The sequence below is a fragment of the Sylvia atricapilla genome, chromosome 14 (genome assembly GCF_009819655.1).
Source record: "Sylvia atricapilla isolate bSylAtr1 chromosome 14, bSylAtr1.pri, whole genome shotgun sequence".
Classification (NCBI taxonomy): domain Eukaryota; kingdom Metazoa; phylum Chordata; class Aves; order Passeriformes; family Sylviidae; genus Sylvia; species Sylvia atricapilla.
Window position 1 is genome coordinate 1,987,357 of NC_089153.1, and position 23,925 is coordinate 2,011,281.

At 62.3% G+C, this 23,925-nt stretch overlaps 2 protein-coding genes across 2 annotated transcripts; one reads left to right on the plus strand and one right to left on the minus strand.

The window, feature by feature from the left end:
• Positions 1-556: 556 nt before the first annotated feature.
• ARAP3 (ArfGAP with RhoGAP domain, ankyrin repeat and PH domain 3) lies at positions 557-20,011 on the plus strand. Its single transcript, XM_066328883.1, is given in 35 exon segments — positions 557-618; positions 2,134-3,235; positions 3,515-3,531; positions 3,818-3,858; positions 4,136-4,209; positions 4,616-4,686; positions 8,178-8,447; positions 8,770-8,839; positions 9,264-9,384; positions 9,576-9,763; positions 10,534-10,640; positions 10,745-10,944; positions 11,078-11,163; positions 11,582-11,764; positions 11,975-12,137; positions 12,427-12,558; positions 12,633-12,789; positions 12,910-13,012; positions 13,201-13,399; positions 13,482-13,545; positions 13,827-13,990; positions 14,133-14,345; positions 14,482-14,587; positions 15,086-15,233; positions 15,383-15,451; positions 15,744-15,818; positions 15,932-16,046; positions 16,197-16,325; positions 16,519-16,652; positions 16,831-16,913; positions 17,125-17,160; positions 17,592-17,655; positions 17,743-17,880; positions 18,147-18,185; positions 18,811-20,011. Coding segments are annotated over 34 exon segments (5,388 nt in total). The 5' UTR covers positions 557-618; positions 2,134-2,173; the 3' UTR covers positions 19,378-20,011.
• LOC136367352 (proteinase-activated receptor 3-like) lies at positions 19,981-23,327 on the minus strand. Its single transcript, XM_066328882.1, has 2 exons — positions 22,135-23,327; positions 19,981-21,279 (listed from the first exon to the last, which is right to left on the minus strand). The coding sequence occupies exons 1-2, from the start codon at positions 22,229-22,231 to the stop codon at positions 20,216-20,218; spliced, it is 1,161 nt and encodes a 386-aa protein (XP_066184979.1). The 5' UTR covers positions 22,232-23,327; the 3' UTR covers positions 19,981-20,215.
• Positions 23,328-23,925: the final 598 nt, after the last annotated feature.

Here is a 23,925-nt window from a genome sequence, read left to right on the forward strand (position 1 = left end):
AAGTGAGATATGGCACCCTCAAGCTTGAGTAACAACTGAGCTGGACCAACCACCAACCCTGCTGGGGCTCTTGCAATAAGTGTTGTGTTAAAAGCAGCTGGGCCAGTCTGTGGTGAAAGCTCAGGCTCCTTGCAGGAGAGAATCCCACTGGATGTCCCTCTTCAGCCCCTGCTGTCATCCTGCCCCTCAGCTCGCTCCACAACCTCCTGCCCACGGGACATCAGATGTGGGATGAGGTGCTGCATTCCCGGCATCCACCCAGCACAAAGGTTTGGATATTCCCAAAATTTCACCCACCCAACCCTCCCAAGTCCCCCCATCAGCACGAACATTTTAGCCTGTTGTTCCCCAGTGTAGCCCAAAGGAAGGCAGTGCCTGGCTGAGGGGCAGGGCACAGCGCAGCCGGGGCAGCGTCATGCCTGGGAAGGGACAGGACAGAGGGTGGGACAGGGATGGGGACCAGAGGGTTGGCCTGGAGGAGGGACCGGCAGTGGGAGGCGCAGGCTGGGTGCCGCGGAGCCCGCAGCAGTTCCTGCACGGGACTGCCTTGGCATCACCCTGGAGCCCAGAGCAGGCGCTGCCACCGTGCTGCTCCCGGGGGGCTGCGGACCGACAGAGGTGAGGGACAACCGCGAGCGCGGCAGGAGATGGATGGGACAGATTTGGGGGCGGTGGGGAAGGGTCAGGACTGGGCCAGTCCGTGTGCCAGCTGGGCACGGGTTTGTAGGCACAGGGCCGGTGCCCACCTCCCCGTGAAGTGCCGCTGCCCATGGGCACGGCTGCGCTGCCCCAAAGTGCCACACCACAGCCTGGTGTCCGGCCCCAGAGCCCCGGGAACGGGGAGGTCTCAGGAGCGATCTCCTCACTGGAGAAGCCCCAGGCAGGGCAGGCGGAGGGCAGAGCCGGCCGCAGATCCCTCAGGGCGATACAGGCATGAGAAAGGGGGAAATTGCCCCATTTCGGCCCCAGCTGCTGGGCAGAAGTGGCTACAGCCCTTTCACCCCGGGCACAGACACCCAGCCCACACCTGCCTGGCCTGGTTCTGTCGGTCCTACACCAGCCTGACAGCTGCCCTGTCCCCCTGTCCTGCTGCCCGTGTCCCAGCCCGTGCCGTGACCGTCCCTCCTCCTCGCTGACAGCGTCCCCACGTGCTGGCGGGGACACCGCAGCCTCGCAGGGCGCTTCCCCACGGCCCCCACTGCCTGGGCAGCTCAGCGGGCACACGCCGGGCTGGGCACGGCTGGGGGCTGCGCACGGCTGGGGGCTCAGCCCGGCTCTCCCCGGCCGCGTTCGGGACGCCGCTCGTGCGGGAGGGGGCAGGGGATGCGTGGGAGCGTGCAGGCAGCAGGAAGGAAGCCTGCGCCGAACAATAGAGGGAAATGGAGGAACTGGAAAAAGACCCAGTGGCAGCACAGTCAGCACAGATGGTTTAGTGCGGAGCTGCGTGATTCATGGGAAAAAGGCCCTCAGCACGCCGTGTCCCGCCGCCGTGCCGCCCGATCCCTCCGGCGTCCCTGGTGGCAGCCGAGCCCGGCCCCGCGCTGTGCTGGTGCTGGCAGTGGGGGGTCCGGCCCGGCCGGGGGTGGGTGGGTGGGAGGCTGTCCCCCCTCTGTTTGCCCGTGAGTCATGCTGACCTCTCCCATGCCCTCGCCAGCAGCGAGAGACAGGCAGATTATGGTCTGGCCCTTCCGGCCGCAGAGCCCTCCCCAAGCCGGCCGGCACAGGAGCTCATCCCCTGGGAGGGGCCGCGCTGCTCCCCCCGTTATCTGCCCGGGACACCCCGCGGCTGCGCGGCTCCGGCCCGCCCGGCGGCCCCGCGGCGTGTCCCGGCATCGGCCCGCTCCCCCGTGAGCCCCCGGACGCTCGGTTCCTGCCCGGGCTCGGGTCACGGCCCCGCCGACAAAGCGGGGCGAGGATCCGGCTCCAGCAGCCCAGGAGGGTGGTGGAGAGGCCGGGGAACAACAGGATGCCGGCTCCTGGAGCTGGGAGGTGAGCGGCTGCGGGGGACAGCAGCGAGGTGTGGGGACCTCTGGGAGCATCCCGCGCTCCCACCCACGGGATTCACGGCGGCTGAAGCCAGCCCCTTTTCCCTTCCTGCTGCCTCCTCAGCCCCTCTCTCCCCTCCTCGCACAGATGATGGGCTGAGCATCCGTCGCAGAGGCACCTCAGGGCCATGAGCTCCCCGTGCGGCCCTGACTCGGATATTGCAGACTGGCTGGCCACCATCCACTTGGAGAGGTACCGGGATGTCTTCAGGCAGCACGGATACCACGTGGCCAGAGATGCCACCTCGCTGGGCAGCCACCACCTGCAGCAGATGGGCATCACCGCCACCGGGCACCGCAAGAGGATCCTCGCCCTGGCGCAGCAGACTCGGGTGCTGAGTCAAACCCGCGGGAGACCCGCAGCAGGAGACACCCATTCCCGAGGCACGGAGGTCCTGGATGCCCCCCAGGAGGGCAAGGATGCCATGAGAGCAGAGCCGGGAGGGACTGGTGACGCCTTCGGGACGCAGCCGCGTGTCACCGTGCCCAGCCAGGCAGCGCCTGGAGAGAAGGACCCCGCTCCTCCTGCCGTGAAGCCGGTTCCCAAGCCGAGGACGGTTTTCCCTCGCTCAAAGGCAGAGCAGGGATCAGTGCCCGTGCCCCCGGCACGCTCCGCGGTGCCAGCACAGGGGCCGGGCAGCGAGAGGGCACCAGCAGCTTTTGTGGTACTGGAGGGCTTTGTGCCGGGGGAGAGCTCCACGGATTTGGAGAGCCCGGAGCCCGGAGCTGATCCAGGGGCAGCCGTGGCCATGGGTGCGATAGCGTCCCGGCTGCGAGGGCGGGACAGCGCTCGGGAGGACACACGGCCGACCCCGAGCCACGGACAAACCCTGGAGGCACCGGAGAAATCCCCGCCGTCCGTCCCGAGCGTCCCCCCGCGGCACAGACACAGGGCCCCGGCAGCTGAGGCCGGCCCTGGCGGTGCCCCGGAGGGTCCCGCCGCCCCCAGCCCTCCGCTGCCCGCCCCAGGCAGGAGAGAGCCCTCGCCGTGCCCGCGGGCAGCCTCGCAGCCGGGCTCGGGCCGGGGCCGCCTAGAGATGGTGTCCAACGTCATCTACGAAGGACTCGAGCGGCCGTCCGCACCCACGGAGGACCCGCGAGGGGACGACGGGCCCCGGGCTGCGGGTGTCCCTCAGCCCCCGGCTCTGTCCCCGCAGGAGCAGACCCAGCCGGAGGACAAGTCTGAGTAAGCCGATGCTTTCCCTCAGCCCTGGGAGCGGACGGGGGGGCAGAGCAGGCAAAGATGAGCATCCAGAGAGCCCCCCACCCCCGGGACCCACCCCAGAGCCTGGCCCTGCCTGCCTCCAGGTGCTGACAAGCCCCTTTCACCACCCTCCCCGCGCCTTCCCCGAGCTCTGGACGCGGCAGCTGGGATCCCTCTGAGATGACAGCACGGCTCTGGGCCCCCCGATGGCTCCTTCTGCATGCAGGGAGAGGCCGCTGCCCTTTCCCTGCCCCTCTGGCAGCAGGGCTGGGGGTCCCCAGCGTGGGGAGGGGGTGGCTGGGCCAAGGTTCTGGGGCTGGCCCCTGCTGGGAACGAGGTAGGAGATGCTGAGGTGGGAAATGCCCCGCAGCCCCAGCAAACACAGCCCGGCGGCCCCAGGTTGGGAAGAGAAGGGAGCAAGGAGGGCACTGGGAGCAGGGAGGGGATGCTGCACATTCCAGCGGACGCAGCCGGGCTCGGGAGCAGCGTCCAGCAGTTCCTGTCCGGCCAGGCGGGACACCAGAGACTCCGGCCCGGGCACAGTAACCCCTGTCCTGTTTTCCCGCAGGACCCCGCCCCCCACGGCACAGAGACCCAGCAGCAGGCCAGGTGAGAGCCCGCGGGGCAGGGGGGCGAGCAGGGACCGCCGCTGGCCCCGAGGAGCGGGGAGAGGGTCACCCACCCCCTGCCTGTCCCCGGCCCTGCCGTGCTCCTGCCGCCCTCGGGGACTGGGCTGGCCCATTCCAGCCCCCCGTGTGTCACCGTGCCGGGAGCCCCGGGTGTTGGGGGGCACTGCGGTGGGCTCGGGGAATCCCTCTCAAGGACTGGGAGTGTTGGCTGGTCTCTCCCTCGCCGCAGGCGCCACTGATGCCTTTCCCTCCCACAGAGGTGAATGATCTGCCCGTCAGCCCCTACAGCGAGACCTTCTTTGGCCATGTGGCCCCACTCCGGGAGCCAAAGGTGAGGGGACACTCTGGGGCTGGTGGCTGTCCCCTGCTGTCACTCTGCATCCCGCCAGCTGCTGCAAAGTCGGGAGCTGCAGCTGCTGAGTCTGCGGTGCCTGGCAGCTCTTCCCCAGAGGGTGCTGGCACTGCCCAGGCTCCCCAGGGAATGGGCACGGCCCCGAGGCTGCCAGAGCTCCGGGAGCCTTTGGACAGCGCTGCCAGGGATGCCCAGGGGGATTGGTGGGAGAGTCTGGGCAGGGCCAGGAGCTGGGCTGGATGTGTCCCTTCCGGCTCAGGAGATTCTGTGATTTTGGGTTGAAGGTCACAGGCTGAGCCCCTGCACTGTAGTCCCAGCAGGCTGAGGGGGTCTGGGATAGGACTGGGCACAGGGGACAGGAGATGTGACCATTGTGTTTTCCCAGGGTGTTGGCGTCTCCTCTGAGCAGAGCTACGAGGCCGTGTCCGAGCTGGAACTGGAGAGAGAAGGCTGCAGGTAGGGATCAGCTCCTCTGGGCCACAGGGGCTGGGCTGGGTGTCAGGGGACAGGGCACACCCCTGGGGACAGCCTGAGAGGGGATGGTTTTTTTTTTCCCCACGGCAGGGCTGATCATCCTGATCAGTCTGGGATGGTGTCAGCAGTCTCTAGAAGAGCTGGCGGGTTTGGAGATGACAAGGAGCTGTGCTGGTGGGTGGACCTTGGGGGGACAGTGCTTGCCAAGGGATTTCTGAGTGCACAGCTGGGGCAGCACTAGTGGCACTGGGCACCTGTACACCCAGAGGAACCTGGATTTGGCCTCCTGGGAACAGGGAAACACCATGGGGGATGGGGATTACTCAGGAATTAGAAGGCTCCAAGCTCCAGATAAGGAGTTGTGCAATCCCTGAAGGCTCCAGCAGCATCAGATCAGCATCTAGTGCTCAGTCATTCCGTGGTGGTGGACGGTGAAATCGTGAGGGGCACCTTTAAAACACTTTTGAAATGTACTTTCCATAACTCCTGATAGCATCTCAGAAAGAGGAAGGAAAGCTGCTCTTCCCATTTCGGATGGGGAGGGTTCCTTTTCCTGTGTTGCTTAGAGAGGAGGAGGTGAGCTGCAGCTCTGTGGCCTTCAGCTGGCCACTGCGTGTCCATGGCCCCTCTGGCCCAGTGTGGCTCCAGTTCCTCTCCGGGGAGGGGCTCTGGGTGTGTGGCACTGCGGTGTCACCTCAGCCTGTGGCACAGATCACAGCCACGGACAGGGAACTGCAAATACCTAGGAACTGGAGTTTTGTAAAGGGAAATGCTGAAATCTCCTGTGGAGCATCTGAATCAGGTTAGAGAGGAGCTGGGCACTGACCTGTCTGCATCCCCAGCTTCCAGGGAGCTGGGATCCAGAACATCCCATGGGAATTGCCAGGGACTTGCAGCTGGGGGATTTTGCAGCTGAGAAAAGGCAGGATGTGACCATCAGCAGCGTCAGGGGCAGCAGCTCACAGGTTTTCTCTCCCAGCCCAAGCACCAACGTGTCTGGGGTGTGGAGAGTGGAACAGGACACAAAGAAGCCTTCGAGGACCTTTGGCACTGTGCTCACAGACTCCAGCATCCAGCTGCTCCAGCACTTTCCTCCCACACCCCGCTGGTCCCACCACGGTTCCCTGGGGCAGAGCTGTGGGATCTGCTCAGCTGCTGAGGGGCTGCTGGCCAGCCCTGGCCCCAGCTCTGCTGCTCTGTGGGACCTCCTGATCCTCCCCTGCAGCACTGGTGTTTCTCCAGCTCAGTCAGTCCTCATCCTTGTGTCACTGGGAATGACCAGACGTCCTCTGCAGCCCACCAATCCACTTGTCGTGGGAAATATTCCCCAGTCCTAAACTTCAGAGAGGCCCTTCTGCCCCTTTTCCTGCCTGTGGGAACTCCCTATGCTCTGTTCTTGGGGAGCTTTGTCTGGCCCACGCTCCCTGGCTTGGGGTGTGGGCAGTGGCAGTGTCAGGGGTGGGCAGAGCTGCCTCCCCAGATAGAAAATATCCTCAGAAATAGGAAGAGGAATGCAAAATTCCCTGCAAACTGGGAGCTGGGTCTCTGAGGGTGCAGCAGGAGGTGGGATTTACCTGCTCTGAGTCTGAGCACCTTCATCCACGCTGGTGATGCTCAGCCCCCTGAACTGCTGGTGCCCTGCTCCAGGCATCGGTGTCAGCAGGACAGAGAGGTGGCACGGCGGTGACAGTGTCACCTCATGGAGCTCAGGGGGCTGGATCAAGGCTCACCAGGCACCGTGGGCTTCACTTGTCCCTGCTGGATGCTCAGTGGCCTCCGTCTCTTTGCATTTCACTGACTGAAGTCACAGCTCAGGAAGGGGCTGTCATGGATTTTTTCCCGTTTTCCTCTTGCCCTGACCCATTCCCTGGGTCGACCTCCCACTCAACCTTGGCACTCAAGGCTGCTGTGTGCCTGTGACTCAGAGGCCTCCAGCCACACCATTCCCGGTCCAGTCCTTCCTGAAGCATCTGCAGCCCAGGCTGGGCCTGCAGCCAGATGACTCAGCCTGCCAAAGCTCTGTTGTGCTGCTTAAACAGCAATCTTCCTTGTGCTCCGAGCCTCGCAGCCACCCAGGGCCATTTCTCGTCTTTCCTGGACCCAACGGGCTGTTTTCCCTCTCCATCCCCTCCTCAGCCCTGTCCCACTTCTCTGGAGCAGACCCCAGCTGCGATGGCTCCAGCCCAGCATCTTCCCGGGCAGATTTAGGACTTGCTCCTGTCCCACGTGCATCAGCGACATCTGGTGTCCAATGGCCTCAGAAAGCGCCTGTCCAGGGCCTGTCCTGGGACGAGGCAGTGCCCAAAATGGGGTGTTAGGAGAATGTATTAAAGGAGGTGTTTGGGGTCCTTCTCGTGGTCCTGAAGCTTCTCATGAACTTACACTGGAGACACTTTCTCGCATTCTGTGGGTTTCCTCTCCAAAAATGTCTCCATCTCCAAGGAGGATTCCCACAGCTCATCTGCTCCTTTCTGCCCCTTGCTCATGCTGGCTTTTCTGATGTCACCCAGCTGCTGTGGCTGAAGCAGTGATGGCCAGGAGAGTCCTTCCAGTTCTCATGAGCCTGCCCCCATCATTCACCCTGCACCCTGGAGATGCCCAGTTTGCTCAGGTGCTCCTCAGACAGAAGCTGGGACGAGTCTTGGATCATCCTTGTTTCCTTTTTAGGAGCCTCCTCTTCCCCCTGGCACTGGATTCCACCGTGGAATTTGGCATGGAAGCTCTCCCGTGGGTGCTGGGGTGTCCCAGCTGCCATAAGTGTCTTCCTGCCCATCACCACTGCACCTGGGCAGGCCCCCCATGAGCTCCTGGCACTGTCAGACATTTTCCAGCACATTTCCTTTCCAGGGAAAGAAAAACGCCTGGCTGAGAGGGCTGATGGGAAGGGGCAGGCTTAGCCCCTTAGTTTATTTTTATAATTTCCTTTTATTGTTACGGCTGGAGAGCCTCAGCAGGTCTGGCTGGGGGTTAGCATGGCTTCCCAAGGAAAGGAGAGGGATACAGGAGTTCCACCAGCCCAGCGTTTTGGCTGGACACAAGAGCAGGCACAAAGGAGTCGTGGCAGGAGTTTCACAGTGCAGGGAATGTTGGAGGGCAGAGGGAGGGAGCAGCTGGGGTGGGTGTGGAGCAGGGAGCAGGACATGGGATTTGGGATCTGCCTGGCTTCCTTTGCTGCCTGTGAAAAAGGGAAGGAGGTGGTGCCAGGGGTTTGGAGACATGTGGTGGTGGCCTGTATGACATTCCCTGAAGCAGGGAAGTCGCAGCCTCTGTGCCTTCATGTAGGACTGGCTGACGTCAGGCTGCTGGTGGCCACAGGGCTGCTGAGCACTAATAGAGATGCAAACCCCAACATCCCTGGGTGCCCCAAGCAGGTCAGGATGAGGCCAGAAGCAGTGCCAGGTGTCCCCAGTTGGGATGGGATTCCCCAGGCCCCTGCTGTGCTGCCCAGCTCCCTCACAGCCCCTTCTCCTCAGGACGAGCAGCGAGTGCAGCAGCGAGGGCCGCAGCGAGGACGAGGAGAGCCGCAGCCGCCTCATCGAGCGCATCGCCCACAACGACACCGAGGGCTATTCCACCGTGGAGGCCCCCCGTGCCCAGGGCTCCCCGTTCAGCCTGCCAGCCCACCTGTACCCCGACGAGGTCCTGGATGACCTCACCATCTCGCCCTACGCCAGCTTCACGTCGCTGTCCGAGCCCCGGCCCACCATGCTCAGCGGCTGGCTGGACAAGCTGTCCCCACAGGGGTATGTGGAATCACAGCAGCCTTTGGGCTGGGAGAGACCTTGAGGTCTTCTCATTCCACACCACAGACAGGGACACCTCCTGCTATCCCAGGTTGCTCCAAGGCCTGTCCAGCTGGCCTGGAACACTTCCAGGGATCTTGGGGCAGCCCCCATAGGGGCAAGGTGAGGTGGCTGCACTGGTCACTGTGCTCCCCTTGGAAGAAGAACCTCTTGGGTACCCCAGCTGTGCTGCAAGGCCCTCTGTTCAGTCATACCTGGGAGGAGGAAGGGTCTATGAGGGGGAATCATCCCCTTCCCAACGGTTTTTCTGCCATCCCAACAGGAACTATGTCTTCCAGAGGCGCTACGTCCGTTTCGATGGGAAGAACCTGATGTACTTCAGCAGCGAGAAGGTACCAAGGGGCAGCGTGGGGCAGGGTGGGGACACTGAGCCTCGACACCTCCTGGGGAGCTGCCACATCCCCTTTGCCTCCCCTTGTCCTTCTGGAAGGAGCCAGCAGTGCTCTGCCATCACCAGGGTGGAGCAGCCAATGCCTGGAAGGCTCCCAGCACAGCCTCAGTCACAAGGAGCCCAGGATAGCAAGGGGCCCTCTGCCAACAGGGAGCAGGAAGGGGGAGGTCCTGCTGGAAACAGGGTCCCAGCCATGGGTCCATCCCTTCCTGAATCCCCAGCACCCACCTGGCTGCTGGTGCCCACAGGCTGTGCTGTGAGGGAGCACCAGCAGAGCAGCCAGGGGATGTGGAGGATGTGCCAGGTCATGGATGTGCCCTGTGGGAAGGGCAGAGGGGGTAACCTCCATTTGGGGCTCGTTCCAGGAGCCCTATCCCAAAGGAGTGATCCCGCTGTCTGTGATTGAAATGGCTCGTTCCACCAAGGACAACAAGTTCCAGGTCATCACCAGCCATCGGATCTTTGTCTTCCGTGCTGAGAATGAGGGTGAGTGAAAACCTGGGCCAGGGCCCACCAGCCCTAGGGAACCGTTCCTGCCTCCTTTCTCCAGCCAGAGCATCCTGCAGGCAGCTCTCACCCCATCCCCAGAACATCCCCTTCCTGCCTTCTGGGTGCTCTGCTCCATGCCAGGGCTGTTGGGAAGGGCTCAGCCCTGCTCCCTCCTGCCTGGTCCCCAGCCCAGAGGAATGAGTGGTGCTCCACGCTGCAGAAGAAGGTGATGGAGCAACGCCTGGTGGGGTCCCGGCCCCGGCCTGCCAACACTGCCCACTGCCAGAAGTCGGGAACCCTGGAGCTGAAGGGACAGAAATCCAAGGTTTTTGCAGCCCTGAGCCTGCCTGAGATGTGGCTGTACAAGAGTGAGCAGGTTTGTGGCCACAGCAGCCCCCCACATGGGATGAGAGGGATGGAGGGAGCCGGGCCAGGGCTGGTGCCAAAGGCAGAGCAGAGAGGAAACGAGTGGGTAAGAAAAAGGCAATGGCAGAGCAGGAAACTGGAGATCCTGCCCAGGGCAGCAGTGATGGGTACCAGGAGTGGAATCCCCCCCAGTCATCTATCACCAAATTATCATCACGTGCACCAGGCAGTTTGGTCCTGGTCACACCAAGCACCCCAGTCCATCCCAGGACAGCTGGATCAATGGCCACGGAATCAGCAGCAAACACACCTGCTGCAAGGAGGACTCGCAGTGACAGCTGGTCCCTGTCACCTCCCACGCTGCTGCTGCTGCTGCTGCTGCCCACAGAATGCCCCACTTCCTTTCTGCTGAATTTTCTTAGCATCTCTGTTTTTATTTCCATCACCTCACTTCCAGGTTGCCCGCTGTGCACTAAGCAGCATCAGCTCTGAGGTGTTGGCTCGTGTTGATGTTTGTTTGATGAGCATCCCTGACTCAAATCCCCAAAAGAAAGGGACCTGGATAGCCACATTTCAGGGGTTGTGGGCAGAACTTGCCTTTCATTTGAAGGCACAATGTACTTTCGGGGTGTTTTATGTCAGAGGAGAGGGTGGCAGGGGCTTGTCCCGGCAAAGCAGGGGTGGGATGCTGGGGGTGCCACAGGGTGTTGCAGCCCCAGCACCACAGGCATGCCCAGGGTGGTGCAGCAGAACCAACACCGCTGTCCCTCTGGACTGCAGTTCTTCAAAATGGGCATCGCCATGTGCTTCATCGAGATGCGCGGCTCCACCATCCGCGAGGCCAAGAGCCGCAGCTTTGAGCTCATCACCCCCTCCAAAACGTTCAGGTACCGCGGCGGCCGGGGCTGAGGAGGGAGGAGCCCTCGGGAGCCAGACCTGGGCGCTGCTGCCTGCGGCCGCCCCCTGAGGTCCGGCTGTGCCGCTCTCCCAGCTTCGTGGCCGAGTCGGAGCGGGAGAAGCGGGAGTGGATGGAGGCGCTGCAGGAGGCCATCGCCGAGATGCTCTACGACTACGAGGTGGCGGAGAAGATCTGGTCCAACAAAGCCAACAAATTCTGCGCCGACTGCTGGGCTCAGAGTCCCGACTGGGCCTCCATCAACCTGTGCGTGGTCATCTGCAAGCAGTGTGCAGGTGGGATAACTCCCGGGGGGCATCCTGGGGGTGTGGGCTGGGCTGGGCGGGCATGGTGCCAGCTAGGGTGGGGGCATAACTCGGGGCCCCGTGCCCAGCAGGTGAGGGGTGCTGACTCTCCTGCTCCCTGCAGGGCAGCACCGCAGCCTGGGCTCCAACATTTCCAAAGTGCAAAGCCTGAAGCTGGACACCAGCGTCTGGTCCAATGAAATCGTGCAGGTGAGACACTCAGGGGTGCAATGAAAATGTACAGGTGAGATCCTCAGGGGTGCAATGTAATCGTGCAGGTGAGACACTTTGGGGTGCAATGAAATCAGGCAGGTGAGGCACTCGGGGCCACAATGAAATTGTGCAGGTGAGACACTCGTGGGCAATGAAATCAGGCAGGTGAGGCACTCAGGGGTCCAATGAAATTGTGAAGGTGAGACTCGGGGGTCCAGTGAAATCGTGCAGGTGAGATCCTCAGGGGTGCAGTGAAATCGTGCAGGTGAGACACTCAGGGCAGGGCATGGTGTGCCCAGAGGCCAGGCTGCTTCTTGGGCAGGGCAGCAGCCCTACGGTCTCCCTTAGGAACACTGGGAATCCTCCTCCTCCTGCTGACCCTGGGGCTTGCCATGACCATGGGGCTCTCCCACAGCTCTTCATCGTGCTGGGAAATGACCGAGCCAACCGGTTCTGGGCCGCTCGGCTCCCCGCCACCGAGGCCATCACCCCGGACAGCGGCGCCGAGCAGAGACGGGATTTCATTGCCCGCAAGTACCGGGAGGGGCGGTACCGCCTGGCCCACCCCCACTACGCCACTCAGGAGGAGGTGCTGCAGGTAGGGGTCACCTCGAGGTGCTGGCAGCCGCCCCAGAGCTCCTGGTCTGAGGTGCCAGCACCTCCTGCCTGGCTGCTGTGCTCACTCCGTCGTGCCAGGCAGGTTTTGGGAGGTTGTGCCCTGGTTTGGCTGCCTTGGAGCAGCCCTGGGAGGGAGCTGGGGTCTCCATGAGCCAGGATGTGGCCCCTAAATGTGCCTGTTTCACCCCAGGCGCTGTGCACTGCAGTGGCAGGACCAGCCCTGCTCAAGACCGTCCTGCAGTTCTTCTCATCCTCGGAGGCTGCTCTGGCCTCTGATCCTGCTGCCAGCGAGGTGGCCCCGGGGCCCGACCTTTGGTGGGGACCAGAGAGCAAAAGGCCCAGGAACCTTTCAGGTAACGAGGACCCTCGAGCTGTGGTGTGGTGGAGGAAATTCCTCTTTGCTGCTGGTCCTGCCCCTCCTAGCATGGCCCAAGGCTGGGGACACTCAGAGGGTCAGGTGGCCCCCTGGGGAACCCACCCTGTCTAAAGATTTCTCTGGAATCTCTAATCGGCACATTCCTCTCGAGTGCCTGTTCAGGGAACCCCATGCCTGCACACCTGGTGCCTACACCTGCACAGGTGGGATGTCTCTGGTAGCCGCAGTTTGGTGCCTGCTCCCACCCTCCGTGCCGTGTCCCACAGGGAGCCCCCGCACACGGGACCCGGATCCAGAGGGCGTCTACAACGAGATCACCCAGCCAGTGACACACAGCGGGTACCTGTACCGGGCCACAGCCCCCCCGAAGCTCCCAGGGGCCAGGAAGAGCAAAGAGGGTGAGTGTGGGCAGCATGGGAGGGCAGGCAGAGGGTGCTCTCACCCCAGTGCCACTGACCCCCCATTCCTGCAGACTTCCAGCGCACGTGGTGCTCCCTGGAGAGAGCCCTGCTCTTCTTCGAGACTGAGAAATGCACTGAGCCCCTGGGCCACATTGACAGCGGGGATCTCATCTCCCTGGGGGTCAACAGAGCCCACCAGGCAGTTACCAGCCCCAGCCCCACTGAAAGGTACCCCCAGAAAGCGTGGGGCACGCAGCACAGTGTGTGCCTCTCTGCTTGGTGCGGTGGCTGCTCTGGCTCTGGGGGCAGGGACAGGGCTGTCCTCATGGGCTGGTTCATCCTCTGCAGGTTTCGCTTCACCCTTGAGCTCTTCCTCACTGGGGAAAAAGTGCAGCAGCTGGGAACTGATGGGCCTGAAATGCTGCAAGCCTGGGCCAGTGCCATTGGCAAGGTGAGCCAGCCCCAGTGGCCCAGACTCTGTCCCTGCTTCCCTACTGTGATTCCTCACAGCTCCCTATACTCTCCTCCCTTTCTAGGGGCTCCCATCCTCACTGGTGACCTCCCCCCATCCTCGTGGGGATCAGCCCTCGGAGGTGGAGCCCTGTCTTCACCCCACTCATCTCCTGTTCCATCCCACAGTGGTTCACCCCCGTGAGCTGTCACTGCCTGCTGGGCTACGAGTTCCAGCGCGTGGGCCAGCTGCGCTACAAGTGCATGCTGAACCCCGAGCGCTGGCAGCGGGCCTTCTTCATCCTGCAGAAAGGCCACCTCTTCATCTGCCCCGCCGAGGAGGACGGCGCCGAAGACAGCATCAACCTGCGGCGCCTGCAGGAGCTCAGTGAGTCACAGCCGTGTCACAGCCCTGGTGGCCCTGGTGGCCCTGCGTGGCTCTGACTCCTCAGCTTCTCGCCCCAATGCAGGCCTGGTTCCCCTCACGGACACCCCTGAGAAGAAGGAGCTGCTGGTTCTGGTGGAGATGGGGAGGTGAGTCCTGGCCGTGGGGGTGATGGGGAGTGAGCCAAGCAGCCTCGGCATGCTGCCCAGGGCGAAGGCACTGCTGGATGGGCCGATGCTGATCCCAGATCCCTGGTGGGAAAACTACTGGGACAGCAGGGCTGTGACTGAGGGGCTTGCAGAGGTGTTTTGGGGGGTAGGGTGTCCCTCGGCTCAGTCTGGCTGGCTCTTGCTCCCTGTCACAGGCAGGAGGGGATAACCTGCCCCTGTGACAACCCTCATTCCCTCTTTTCTGCCCTTGTTGTTCTCAGGACATTTCACCTGCAGGGCTTATCACGGGCGGACTCAGCAGCGTGGTACAGTGACATCCAGGCGTCAGCAGGGGGCCGGGGCAACGCTCTGAGGGACCAGCAGCTGAGCCGAGGGGACATCCCCATCATCGTGGACTCCTGCATCGCCTTCATCACCCAGTACGGTGAGCCCAGCACACCCCAGCACCCTCGGCACCTTGGGACGGCTGATGGATCCAGGGAGGAGGCACCGCCCTGGAGCCACCAGCTCCATGAGGGATTCTCCAAGCAGGACTCGGCCCCTGTGACCCCATGTCCCTGTCCCAGGGCTGCGGCACGAGGGGATTTACCGCAAGAACGGGGCCAAGTCCCGGATCAAGGTACTGATGGAGGAGTTCCGGCGGGATGCCCGCAACGTCAAGCTGCGCATCAGCGACAACTTCATTGAGGATGTCACCGACGTGCTGAAGAGGTTCTTCCGGGAGCTGGAAGATCCCATCTTCACCCTGGAGCTGCACCCGCAGTGGAAGGAGGCTGCAGGTACCTCCTTCACCCAGCCCTGCCCCACAGTGGGTTCCCTGGGGCCAGCGTTGCTCTGGGTGGGGTCCTGGTGCCAGCCTTGGTGTCAGCTCTGGATCTGCTGGGTTCAGGCTGGGTCTGCTTTTCCTCTCCGCAGAAATCTCCTCAAAGCCGCACCGCTTGGAGCGGTACAAGGAGCTCATCCAGCGCCTGCCTCGCCTCAACCACAAAACCCTGGCTGCGCTCATCGGGCACCTCTACCGGTCAGTGGGGCCTGCCCTCAGGGTCCCCTGCTCCAGCCAGCCCTGTGGGGTCTCCCTGCTGCCCAGGGAATGCTGGCCCCTATCCCTAAGAGACAGGGAGGGCCCCGCGCCCTGCTCCACCCACACAGCTGATGCTGGAACACATCTGGGACACCTTGAATGTTCCCAAAGTCATCCTGCAGCAAGGGGGAGTGACAGCAAGTTTAGGACTAGGGGACACCACCCTGTAGGATGTAAATGTCACCCAATGCCGCAGAAAGACAGAGAACACTCAATTCCCATCTTAAGTCACAGTTTGAGGTAGCGCTGTTATCTGGTTTGATAGCAGAGGGAAGTTCTCAAAATAGGAACTGCCCAGTTTGACATTCCCACTGCTGAGGGGCTGGGGACATCCAGGCTGTTTCTCAAGGGAGTTTGAATGAGGCAGAAGAGGGTGGCTGGGGCTGAAACCCCACCCTGAGCAGAACAAGCCCCTCACTTCTGTGCTCCTTGTGCCAGGGTGCAGAAATGTGCAGACCTCAACCAGATGAGCACCAAGAACCTGTCGCTGCTCTTCGCACCCAGCCTCTTCCAGACCGATGGCAAAGGGGAGCACGAGGTCAAGGTGATGGAAGATCTCATCGACAACTACGTCAGCATCTTCAATGTAAGCAGAGGCCTGCAGCCCCTCCATGCTGGGTGTGATCCAGGCCCCCTTGGATCCCCCCACACCGCCCACCTCTGCCTCTCCCTGTGTCCCTCCATCCTGGCCCTGTGTCCTCGCTCCACACTGATCCTGCACCCTTCCTCTGGCAGATTGATGAGGATCAGGTATCCCAGATGGATCTGGAGAACAGCCTGATCACCACCTGGAAGGACACCCAGGTACTGGGAATGTGCTTGTTGGCCCCCACCACATCACGGGCCCTTGGGCTGGGAGGGCTGACTGGAGGATGGAGACACTCCCAGATGCCCACCCTGTGTCCCCACTGTCCCGTATCCACATTTGGGAAAGGTCGTTCCCCCTCTGATCTCCGCTGTGCCCATCACCTTGAGGCTCCTGCCCAGAGGAGAAGCATCCCCACCTTCCCAGGAAACCATCTCCAGCCCCAGGGAAGGTGGGATGTGCTGAGCACCCCCACCAGCACCACACCAATTCCACCTGCTCTCCCCACAGCTCTCCCAGGCAGGGGACCTCATCATCGAGGTGTACCTGGAGCAGAAGGTGCCCGACTGCTGCGTCACCCTGAAGGTGAGTCCCCCAGCAGGGTTGTGCCAGAGCAGGTGAGGAGGGACACAGGCTCCTGGCGTCCCTGGGGCCCACCCTGCACCACCCACCCCAGCTCCTCGTGTGTCCGGCCCCAGGTGTCCCCCACGATGACAGCAGAGGAACTGACCAACCAGGTGCTGGAGATGCGCAACGTGGCTGCCAGCCTGGACATCTGGCTGACCTTTGAGGCACTGGAGAACGGGGAGCTGGGTGAGCACAAGGGGATGGCCCGGGGGGATGCTCCTGGCATGGCCAGGGGGAGCTGTGGGGTACAGGGGGTGGCTTTCTGCTGGTGGCAGAGGGGACAGGAACTGGCACAGGGGAGGGGGCACAGTGGTGAGAGTGTCCCTGTGTCCCCAGAGAGGCCCCTGCACCCCAAGGAGAAGGTGCTGGAACAGGCCTTGCAGTGGTGCAAGCTCCCGGAGCCCAGCGCCGCGTACCTGCTGGTGAGGAAGGTGCCCATCGGCGAGGGCAGCTGTCTCTTCACAGGTAAGGGGAGCACAAGGGGACACAGCCCCTCGGGATGTCCCCAGAAGGGACAGCTCTGCCTGAGCTTCCTCTTGCCCTGCTCACCACCCTGCAGCCATCAGGGGCGCATCACCTGGACCCACAGTGGGATCCTCCTGCAATCCTCCCCCTGCCAGCCCCCCTCATGTCCTCCTCATGTCCCCACAATGGGCAGGTGCCAAGCGTGAGAGCCCCAAGTGTGGGCTGCTGAAATGCCGAGAGGAGCCCCCCAAGCTGCTGGGGAGCAAGTTTCAGGAGCGTTACTTCGTCATCCGGGACAGGAGGCTGCTGCTGCTCAAGGAGAAGAGGGTACGGGGGGGGGGGGGGGGGGGGGGGGGGGGGATGCTGTGGGAGGGACCTGAGCCCCGGGGGTGGGAGGAGAGGCAGGGAGGAGGAGCCTGGGGACAGCAGAGGCGCCGTGGTGGCTGTCCCCCTGGCAAGGAGGCTGGCCTCAAGCCGGGCTGACCCGCTGCATGTCCTTTCCCAGAGTGCCAAGCCAGAGCGTGAGTGGCCCCTGGACGCAGCCAAGGTTTACATGGGCATTAGGAAGAAGCTGAAGCCCCCAGCTCAGTAAGTGGGACCTTCCCAACCATGGCACTGGGGCAGATATCATCCCTCAGTCCCTGCTCCTGGCACCCAAACCTGGCTGCTGGAGTGCACCGGGCTCCAGCTGGCCCCAAAGCCTGTGCCTATGGGGCGAGCCCCCTGCCCCACTGCCCACAGACCCCAGGCTGTGTCTGAGCTCGGCAGTGCTGCCCTACAGCCTTGTGTTCCTTTCCAGGTGGGGTTTCACACTGACCCTGGACAAGCAGCAGCTGTGAGTACCTTCCCCTGCCATCCTGGGGCTGGGAGAGGTGTAGATCCCCAGTTTTAGTGGGAGTGGGACAGCCAGGGACAGTGGCTCAAGGCCCTGGGGTCAGAGCAGAGCTGGGGCATGTGAGAGGCAGAGTTGTGGGGTCACACTGTCCCTGGCACAGGATGGGAGCCAGAATGCAGGGGCCACCCATGTCCCTAGCACACAGCCTTCCTGTCTCCCCACCCACACCAGCGCCTCTGGGTGGTGCTGTGTGCCCAAAAAGCTCTCACCTTGCCCTAAAGCAGCAATTTGGGCATGCAGAGATTTTCAGAGATTTAGCCCCATGGGGTGTAGATGAACCTGAGAGCCCCAGGCTCACAGACAAGGTGAGAAGGGGACATGGGCCCCACTGCCCCTACTCCCTGGCAGCTCCTCCACTATTTGCTCTGCAGGTACCTGGTGTGCTCAGGGCAGGCTGAGCTGTGGGACTGGACCACCAGCATCCTCAAGGCTCAGGTGAGTGCAGGCTGGTCGTGCCACCCAGCTGGGCACGGCTGGGGCTGGCAGGGCGTGACCCCTGTCCCCACCCTGTCCCTGTGACAGCACGATGACCTGCGCCCCGTGGTGCTGCGCCGCCGCTCCTCCTCCGACCTCGCCAAGCAGAAATTTGGGACGATGCCGCTGGTGCCCCTGCACGGGGACAGCACTGATGCCACCATGCTCTCTGCCAACCAGACCCTGGTAAAGCCCCTGCGGCTCCCCCTGCCCCCAGCTGCACCCATCCTGCTCCTTGTACCCATCCCTGTGCCCGCCCCAGGGCTGGAGAGGCCGGTGCACCCATGGGTGCTGTGTGTGCTATATGCCATGCTCGTGTCCGTGCCCGTGTCCGTGGCAGCTCTCCGTGCCTGCAGGCTCCTGCACCCTCTGCCCCTGCCCTGCCTGCCCAGGCACTGTGGCCCTGCTCCGTGCTCTCCGTGCTCACCCCTGTCCGTCTCCTCTGTTTCTAGCGCCGCCTGCACACGCGAAGGACTTTGTCCATGTTCTTTGTAAGTACCTGCACACGTAGAGCATCCGCTGCTGGCTTTGCACTGTGCCAGGGCTCACCTGCAGCATCCTGTGGGCACTCACAGATGTGCCCACCTCGTGGGGCAGACGAGGAGCAGTGTGCCCACTGCTCTGCATGTTCCCTGCCTGGGGATGTGGGTCCCAGTGTGGGCAAGCAACACCAGTCCAGCCCAGTTCCCAGAGCCTCTCCCGCTGGGCACACATTGCCCATAGGGTATCAATGAGGAAAGAGGTTTAGGTGTGCCTTGTCATCAGGTTATTTCCAAAAAGGCCACCGGCCTGAACCTCATCTCACCTGGCTTTATTCTCTGCTCGGCATCCACCTGCCCACAGCACCCCTGAACCCTCTGCCAAGGGCTGCTGTGCTGGTGGCATGGACAATGCCCAGGCAGGGACCAAAACTCCCCTTCCTCAGCCATGGGGAAGAAAGGGCAGCAGTGGCTGAGCCAGGGGACCTGGTGGAGGGCAAGTCCCCTGCAGGTATCAGTCCCACAGTGAGGGACAAGAATCCCCAGGCAGTGCAGGGAGGGCAGGGGGAAGGGAGACAGGGGGGTACAGCTGAGCTGTGTGGGCAGTGCCCCTCACCCTGCCCCCTCTCCTCCCCAGCCCATGAAGATCCACCAGGACTCCCTGGAGGAGCAGCAGGAGAAGGAGGCAGACATTGATCCTGTCTACGAGGAAGTGGGGAACTTCCCCGAGCTGGCAGCGCTGGACCTGGGGCAGGGGCTGCTGGCAGAGCTGGTGGCTGTGCCCCCCGTGGACAGGTCCAAGAAACCATCCCCATTCCCTGAGCAGCCTCCAGCCACCGCCCTGCGCTCCTCGCTGCCCCCCAGCCCAGCCCACAGGGTGACAAGTCCGTCTGTCACTAAAGCTGTGTCCTTGGAAAGGGGCTTGAACTTGGAAAACAGCAAAGCTCCAACCCCGGCGCTCAGACCCACCAAAACATCCTCTCTGGAGAGGAACATGGAGCCTTCCCTGGCGCTGGGCAGGGACTGGGAACAGACAGGCACACCGGGGAGCAGCCCCACGGCAGAGACCTCCCCGGAGCTGCCCAGGAAGACGAGCTTGCAGCCTCCCTCACACATCAGTGACAAACTGATCCAGGAGCTCAGCAGTGTCATCCTCAGGAAGAGCGATGGCCAACTTCCGGGGCCGGGCCAGCCGGTGACGTGACCTGCTGTGCCAAAGGGGTGGCCACCCACCTGGGGGTCGAGTCGTGCCCGGTGGCAGCGATGGTGGGTACCCCAGTGGTGGAGATGAGGGGTACCCCATACTCCCACATCGTGGAACCCAACCCTCCTCCTCTCATCCCGGAGCCAGGCTGGGGTTGGGAAGCAAAGGGACAAGTGGCAACCAGGATGTTGGGCCGTGGTACCTCCTGGTGGGAGGGCTGGGACTGCTGCCACCCCTGCTCTTGCTCATGAGTGGCACATCTGTCATCGAGCCCAGCCCCCACCGAGGGACACCAGTAAAGGGGGAAACAAAAGCAGGAACGTGGTGCCCACATATTTTGGCAGCAGAGCACCAGGCAGCGGGCATGGGGTGCCTGCCAGCACGGGGGAACACAGCATGTCCCCTCTCCAGCACTGGGCCTGCAGGGCAGGCCAGGACACACAAGCCATCCCCCCCGCCCTTCTTGCATCCACTGTGGCATATTCTGCAGGGGGAAATCCCTGCAGCAGGAGCAGGGCTGGCAGTGTGTGCCTGGTGTGTAGTCCTGGCAGTGGAGGGCAGCCCCTCCTCAGCGAGGATGTTTGTACCTATTCCTGCTACCAACAGGGAGAAATAAAGGTTTATTTGTAGTCTGGAGGGTTTGGTAACTGCAGCAGGAGTGGTGAGGGATGCCAGGGTCTGGCAGATGGGGAGATTGGGGTGGCAGCTGGGGGCCCATGGGATTGGGCAGTGCTGGTGTCATCAGGGGAGCAAAACTGAGGCAAAGTCCTTGTAAACCTCAGATCCAGGTGGGATGTTTTGCCGAAGTCTATTGCCAGCCCTTCGTGGTGGGCACACTTCAGGCTCCCCCGTCCCCGGGGCAGGGGAATGCAGCTTCGCAGCCCTGGCTCTGCCCGCTGGACCTCAGGGGCAGGGCTGTCTTCTCCGTGGACCTCCCCGACGAGGCCTCGAGCCCCCGCAGGCAGCGGCCTCCTGCATCCCGCACCCAGCCCCGAAAATCCCGGGAGACATAGAAGTAGATGAAGGGATCAAAGCAGTTGTTGCAGGCGCTGAGCACCAGGACCAGGGTGTAGGAGATGTAGGTGCTGTTGTTGCACCCCGTGGGCTCCAGCAGGTAGTGGATGAAGAGCATCACGTTGCTGGGTGTGAAGCAGAGGATGAAGACCAGGAAGACCATGGCCAGGACACGTGCCACCTGCCCGTAGCTCCCTCCATTGGCCTGCAGCCGCACCAGGATGCAGCTGTAGGAGATGGTCATGAGCATGAAGGGCAGGCCAAAGCCCAGCCCCACCAGGGACAGGAAATAGTAGCCAAAGAACCTTTGGGTTTCCTTTTCTAGCACATCGTGGCATGTCGTGATGTTCAGGCTGGAGATATTGTGTGTGTGGGAGCGCAAAAGCAGAGGGCTCATGCCCAGCCCCACCACCAGCCAGATGCCCACACAGATGCCCACCTTGCCCCTCATCCAAGTGGAGCCCTTCCACAGGAACGGGTGTGCTATGGAGATGTAGCGCTCCAGGCCAATGCAGGTGAGGAAGAGGATGGAGCTGTACATGTTCCCGTAGAAGAAGGCCACCATGGTGCGGCACAGGTAGTCCCCAAAGGGCCAGTGGTTGCCCAGGAGGTGGTAGGAGATCTTGAAGGGCAGCAGGAGGACAAAGAGCAGGTCGGCCACAGCCAGGTTGAGCAGGAAGATGGTGCTGGAGCATCTCCTGAAGTTGGTGGCCAGGACCCAGCAGGCCAGAGCATTGGCTGGCAGCCCCACCAGCAGGACCATGGAGTAGAGGGCAGGCAGGAGGCGAGTGCTGAGGGTGCTGTTGAGAAAATATTCCTCAGAAGCCTCGGAGCACACGTTCTTCTCCTGGGGAGTGAGGCGGAGCAGGGATCGCCCTTTGACCGGCCCTGCGGGGACACAAGGCATCGGGCTCAGCCGAGAGCAGGAGCTGTCACCGCTCCCTGCAGAGCCACCACCAAACACAGGAGGTGGCATCTCCATGGCAGGGGAGGCCCCAACATCCTGCTGCCCTCGCTCTGCAGAGCTGTGCCACGTTCTGGGTGCCAGCCCAGCTGGGTGCCCTGCCCTGAGCCCAGACAGGCTCTGCTCCTCCACCCCTGGTGCTGCTGATGTCCCTTGTCCTACCCAGCCCTGCACAGCGGGATCAGGAGGGCAGATGGGAAACCTTCAGCAGCACAGGCTTGGGATAGTCCCAGCCATCTCTCCAGCTCAGCTCCCCACCACAACCAGAGGCATCTCCTCGTTTTTCTGTGGTCAGGGGATTTTCACTGCGTGTGAAGAACAAAAGTGAAGAACAGGAAGGCCCTGGGAACCAGAGAAACAACCCAGGATCAAATCCCTTTTCTGGCTTGCTCTGAAAATACCCAGACAGGCTCTGCACGTCAGCTTCAGAATTTCTATCCTGATGGTCCCCAGAACACCCTACCCCAGGGGGCTTTGGTTACATCCAACAGGTCTCCCACAACCTCTGCCCTCTCTCCACATCCAGGGGGTGAAAAATTCAGGTTATGAGAAAGTAATCTGAATTTTTCTGCCAAAAGGGGAAATGCTGGGGAAATTCCAGTCTTCACCCAGATTCTCAATGCAGACACTGAGGGAAGGCAGCAGAGCAGGGCTCCAAACTCTCCCCATGACACCCAGCCACCGCCTCCAAGAGTCACGGGGTGTGATATTGGGGTGTCCCAGTGAGGTGTCCCTGCCCTGCCCTACCCCATCACCCCCAGACCCACCAAGGCACTTACCTGAGGCGCGTTGGGTGGCAGAGCCAAGCCAGGCACAGCTGAGCAGGAGGGTGACACAGGCAGCAGCAGAACCAGGTGACAGCACCAGCAGGGACATCTCTGTGGAGCAGCCGCTGTGCCAGCCGGGTCTGTACAAATAGCACAGGGCTGGTGACACGGCAGGACTGTCAGCAGCCCCTTTCTCTGCTGACACCCTCGCTTTGTTTCCACCACGTCACGCCCAAGTCCTGCCCACAAATCTGCCGTGTGTGCAGCCAGACTGAAGTGTGCGGTGACTGCCTGTGGTCACCACCGCCGAGTGTCTGGGGTGACAAATTTCCATCTGCTATCACACAGCTGCACATCATGGGCAGGAGGAAGTGGGCAAGAGGCAGACAGGGGAACCACAGTGGGAAGATGGAGCTGTTCGTGCCCCGTCTGTGGGACAGGAAGGTGGCAGATGGTTCACAGCCTGGTGACTTGTGGCCCTGGGCCACTGCAGCACTCCAGGGCACTGGGCATCCTGCCTGCCCAGCCCTGCCGGGACCAGACATCCCCAGGATCCGTCACTAGGATCAGGCTGACAAGTTGGTATCACAGTTTGATGTAGATGGGGCCACTCCGCATTGTTCCCTTATGTCACCAAAGTGGGCGGCTGAGTGACCTCCAGTCCATTTGCCCAGCTAAGAAGGGGAACAACAGAGCCAGTGACGCATCTCCAGCCCAGCCTTGTGCATCATCACACACCAGGGGGACCAGGACATGTGCAGCCAACCCCAGAGGTGTCATGGGAAGAGAAAAAAGTGGACAAATGGGACAGTGGGGAGAGCCATGAGCTGTGCAGGAACCACAGAGAAAAATCCAGACAGAAAGAGAAGTGAGAGATGGAGGGGATGGGAAAGGGTTGGGAGGGGGACAGAGGGACAGTGGGCATACTGGGACTGGTTGAGGCCCACTAATGATTCCAGGTGGTCCCCACTGAATGCCACTGCCAAGCCAGGGGCTCTGTGTCCTCCATGTGATGTGGGACCCCACACAACCCTGTGCTGGGGGCTGTCCCCTCAGTGTCCCACATGGCCCCGCATGCCAGGACCTGTGCCCCAGCCCTGACCCATGTGTTACCACATCCTGAGACCAGTGTCCTGTGTGTCCTCATGCACAAGGACTAGGTCCCAGTGATCCCAGTGCGGTGTGCCCCAGCACTCCCCATGTCCCCCTGTTCTAGGACAGTGCTCCCGATCACCCCATGTCCCTGTGGTCCTGTGCCCTCACATCCTCATCTCTCATATCCCTGTGTCCCCGTGTTACCCATGTATGTCCCTGTCCTCCTGTCTCCTTGTGTCCACATGTCCCCATGTCCCTGTGTCCCCATGTCCCTGTCTCCCATGTCTCCATGTCCGCATGTCTCTGCCTCTCCTATCACTATGTTCCCACATCCCTGTCTCCCCATCTACATCTCCATGTCCCTATGTCACATATCCCTGTCACATATCCCTGTCTTCCCACATCCCCAAGTCCCTATGTCCCTCCCTCTCATGTCACTGTGTTTCCATGCCCCTGAATTCCCATGTCCCCGCGTTCCTGTCTCCCTGTGTCCCCTGTCCGTGTCCCATCGCCCCGCCCATACGTGCAGCACCCACCACCAGGCGGCGCTGCAGCCCCCCGAGGGGCGGGGCTTGCTGAGCGCAATGGGTGGGGCTTCCCCTCGCGCGGGAAAGGGGCGGGGCGAGGGCGGGGCTGTTTGAGGGGCGTGGTCGGGGGCGTGGCTGTCTGGTGATGGACGGGTGGGGCCTGACCGGGGCAGGGCTCGTC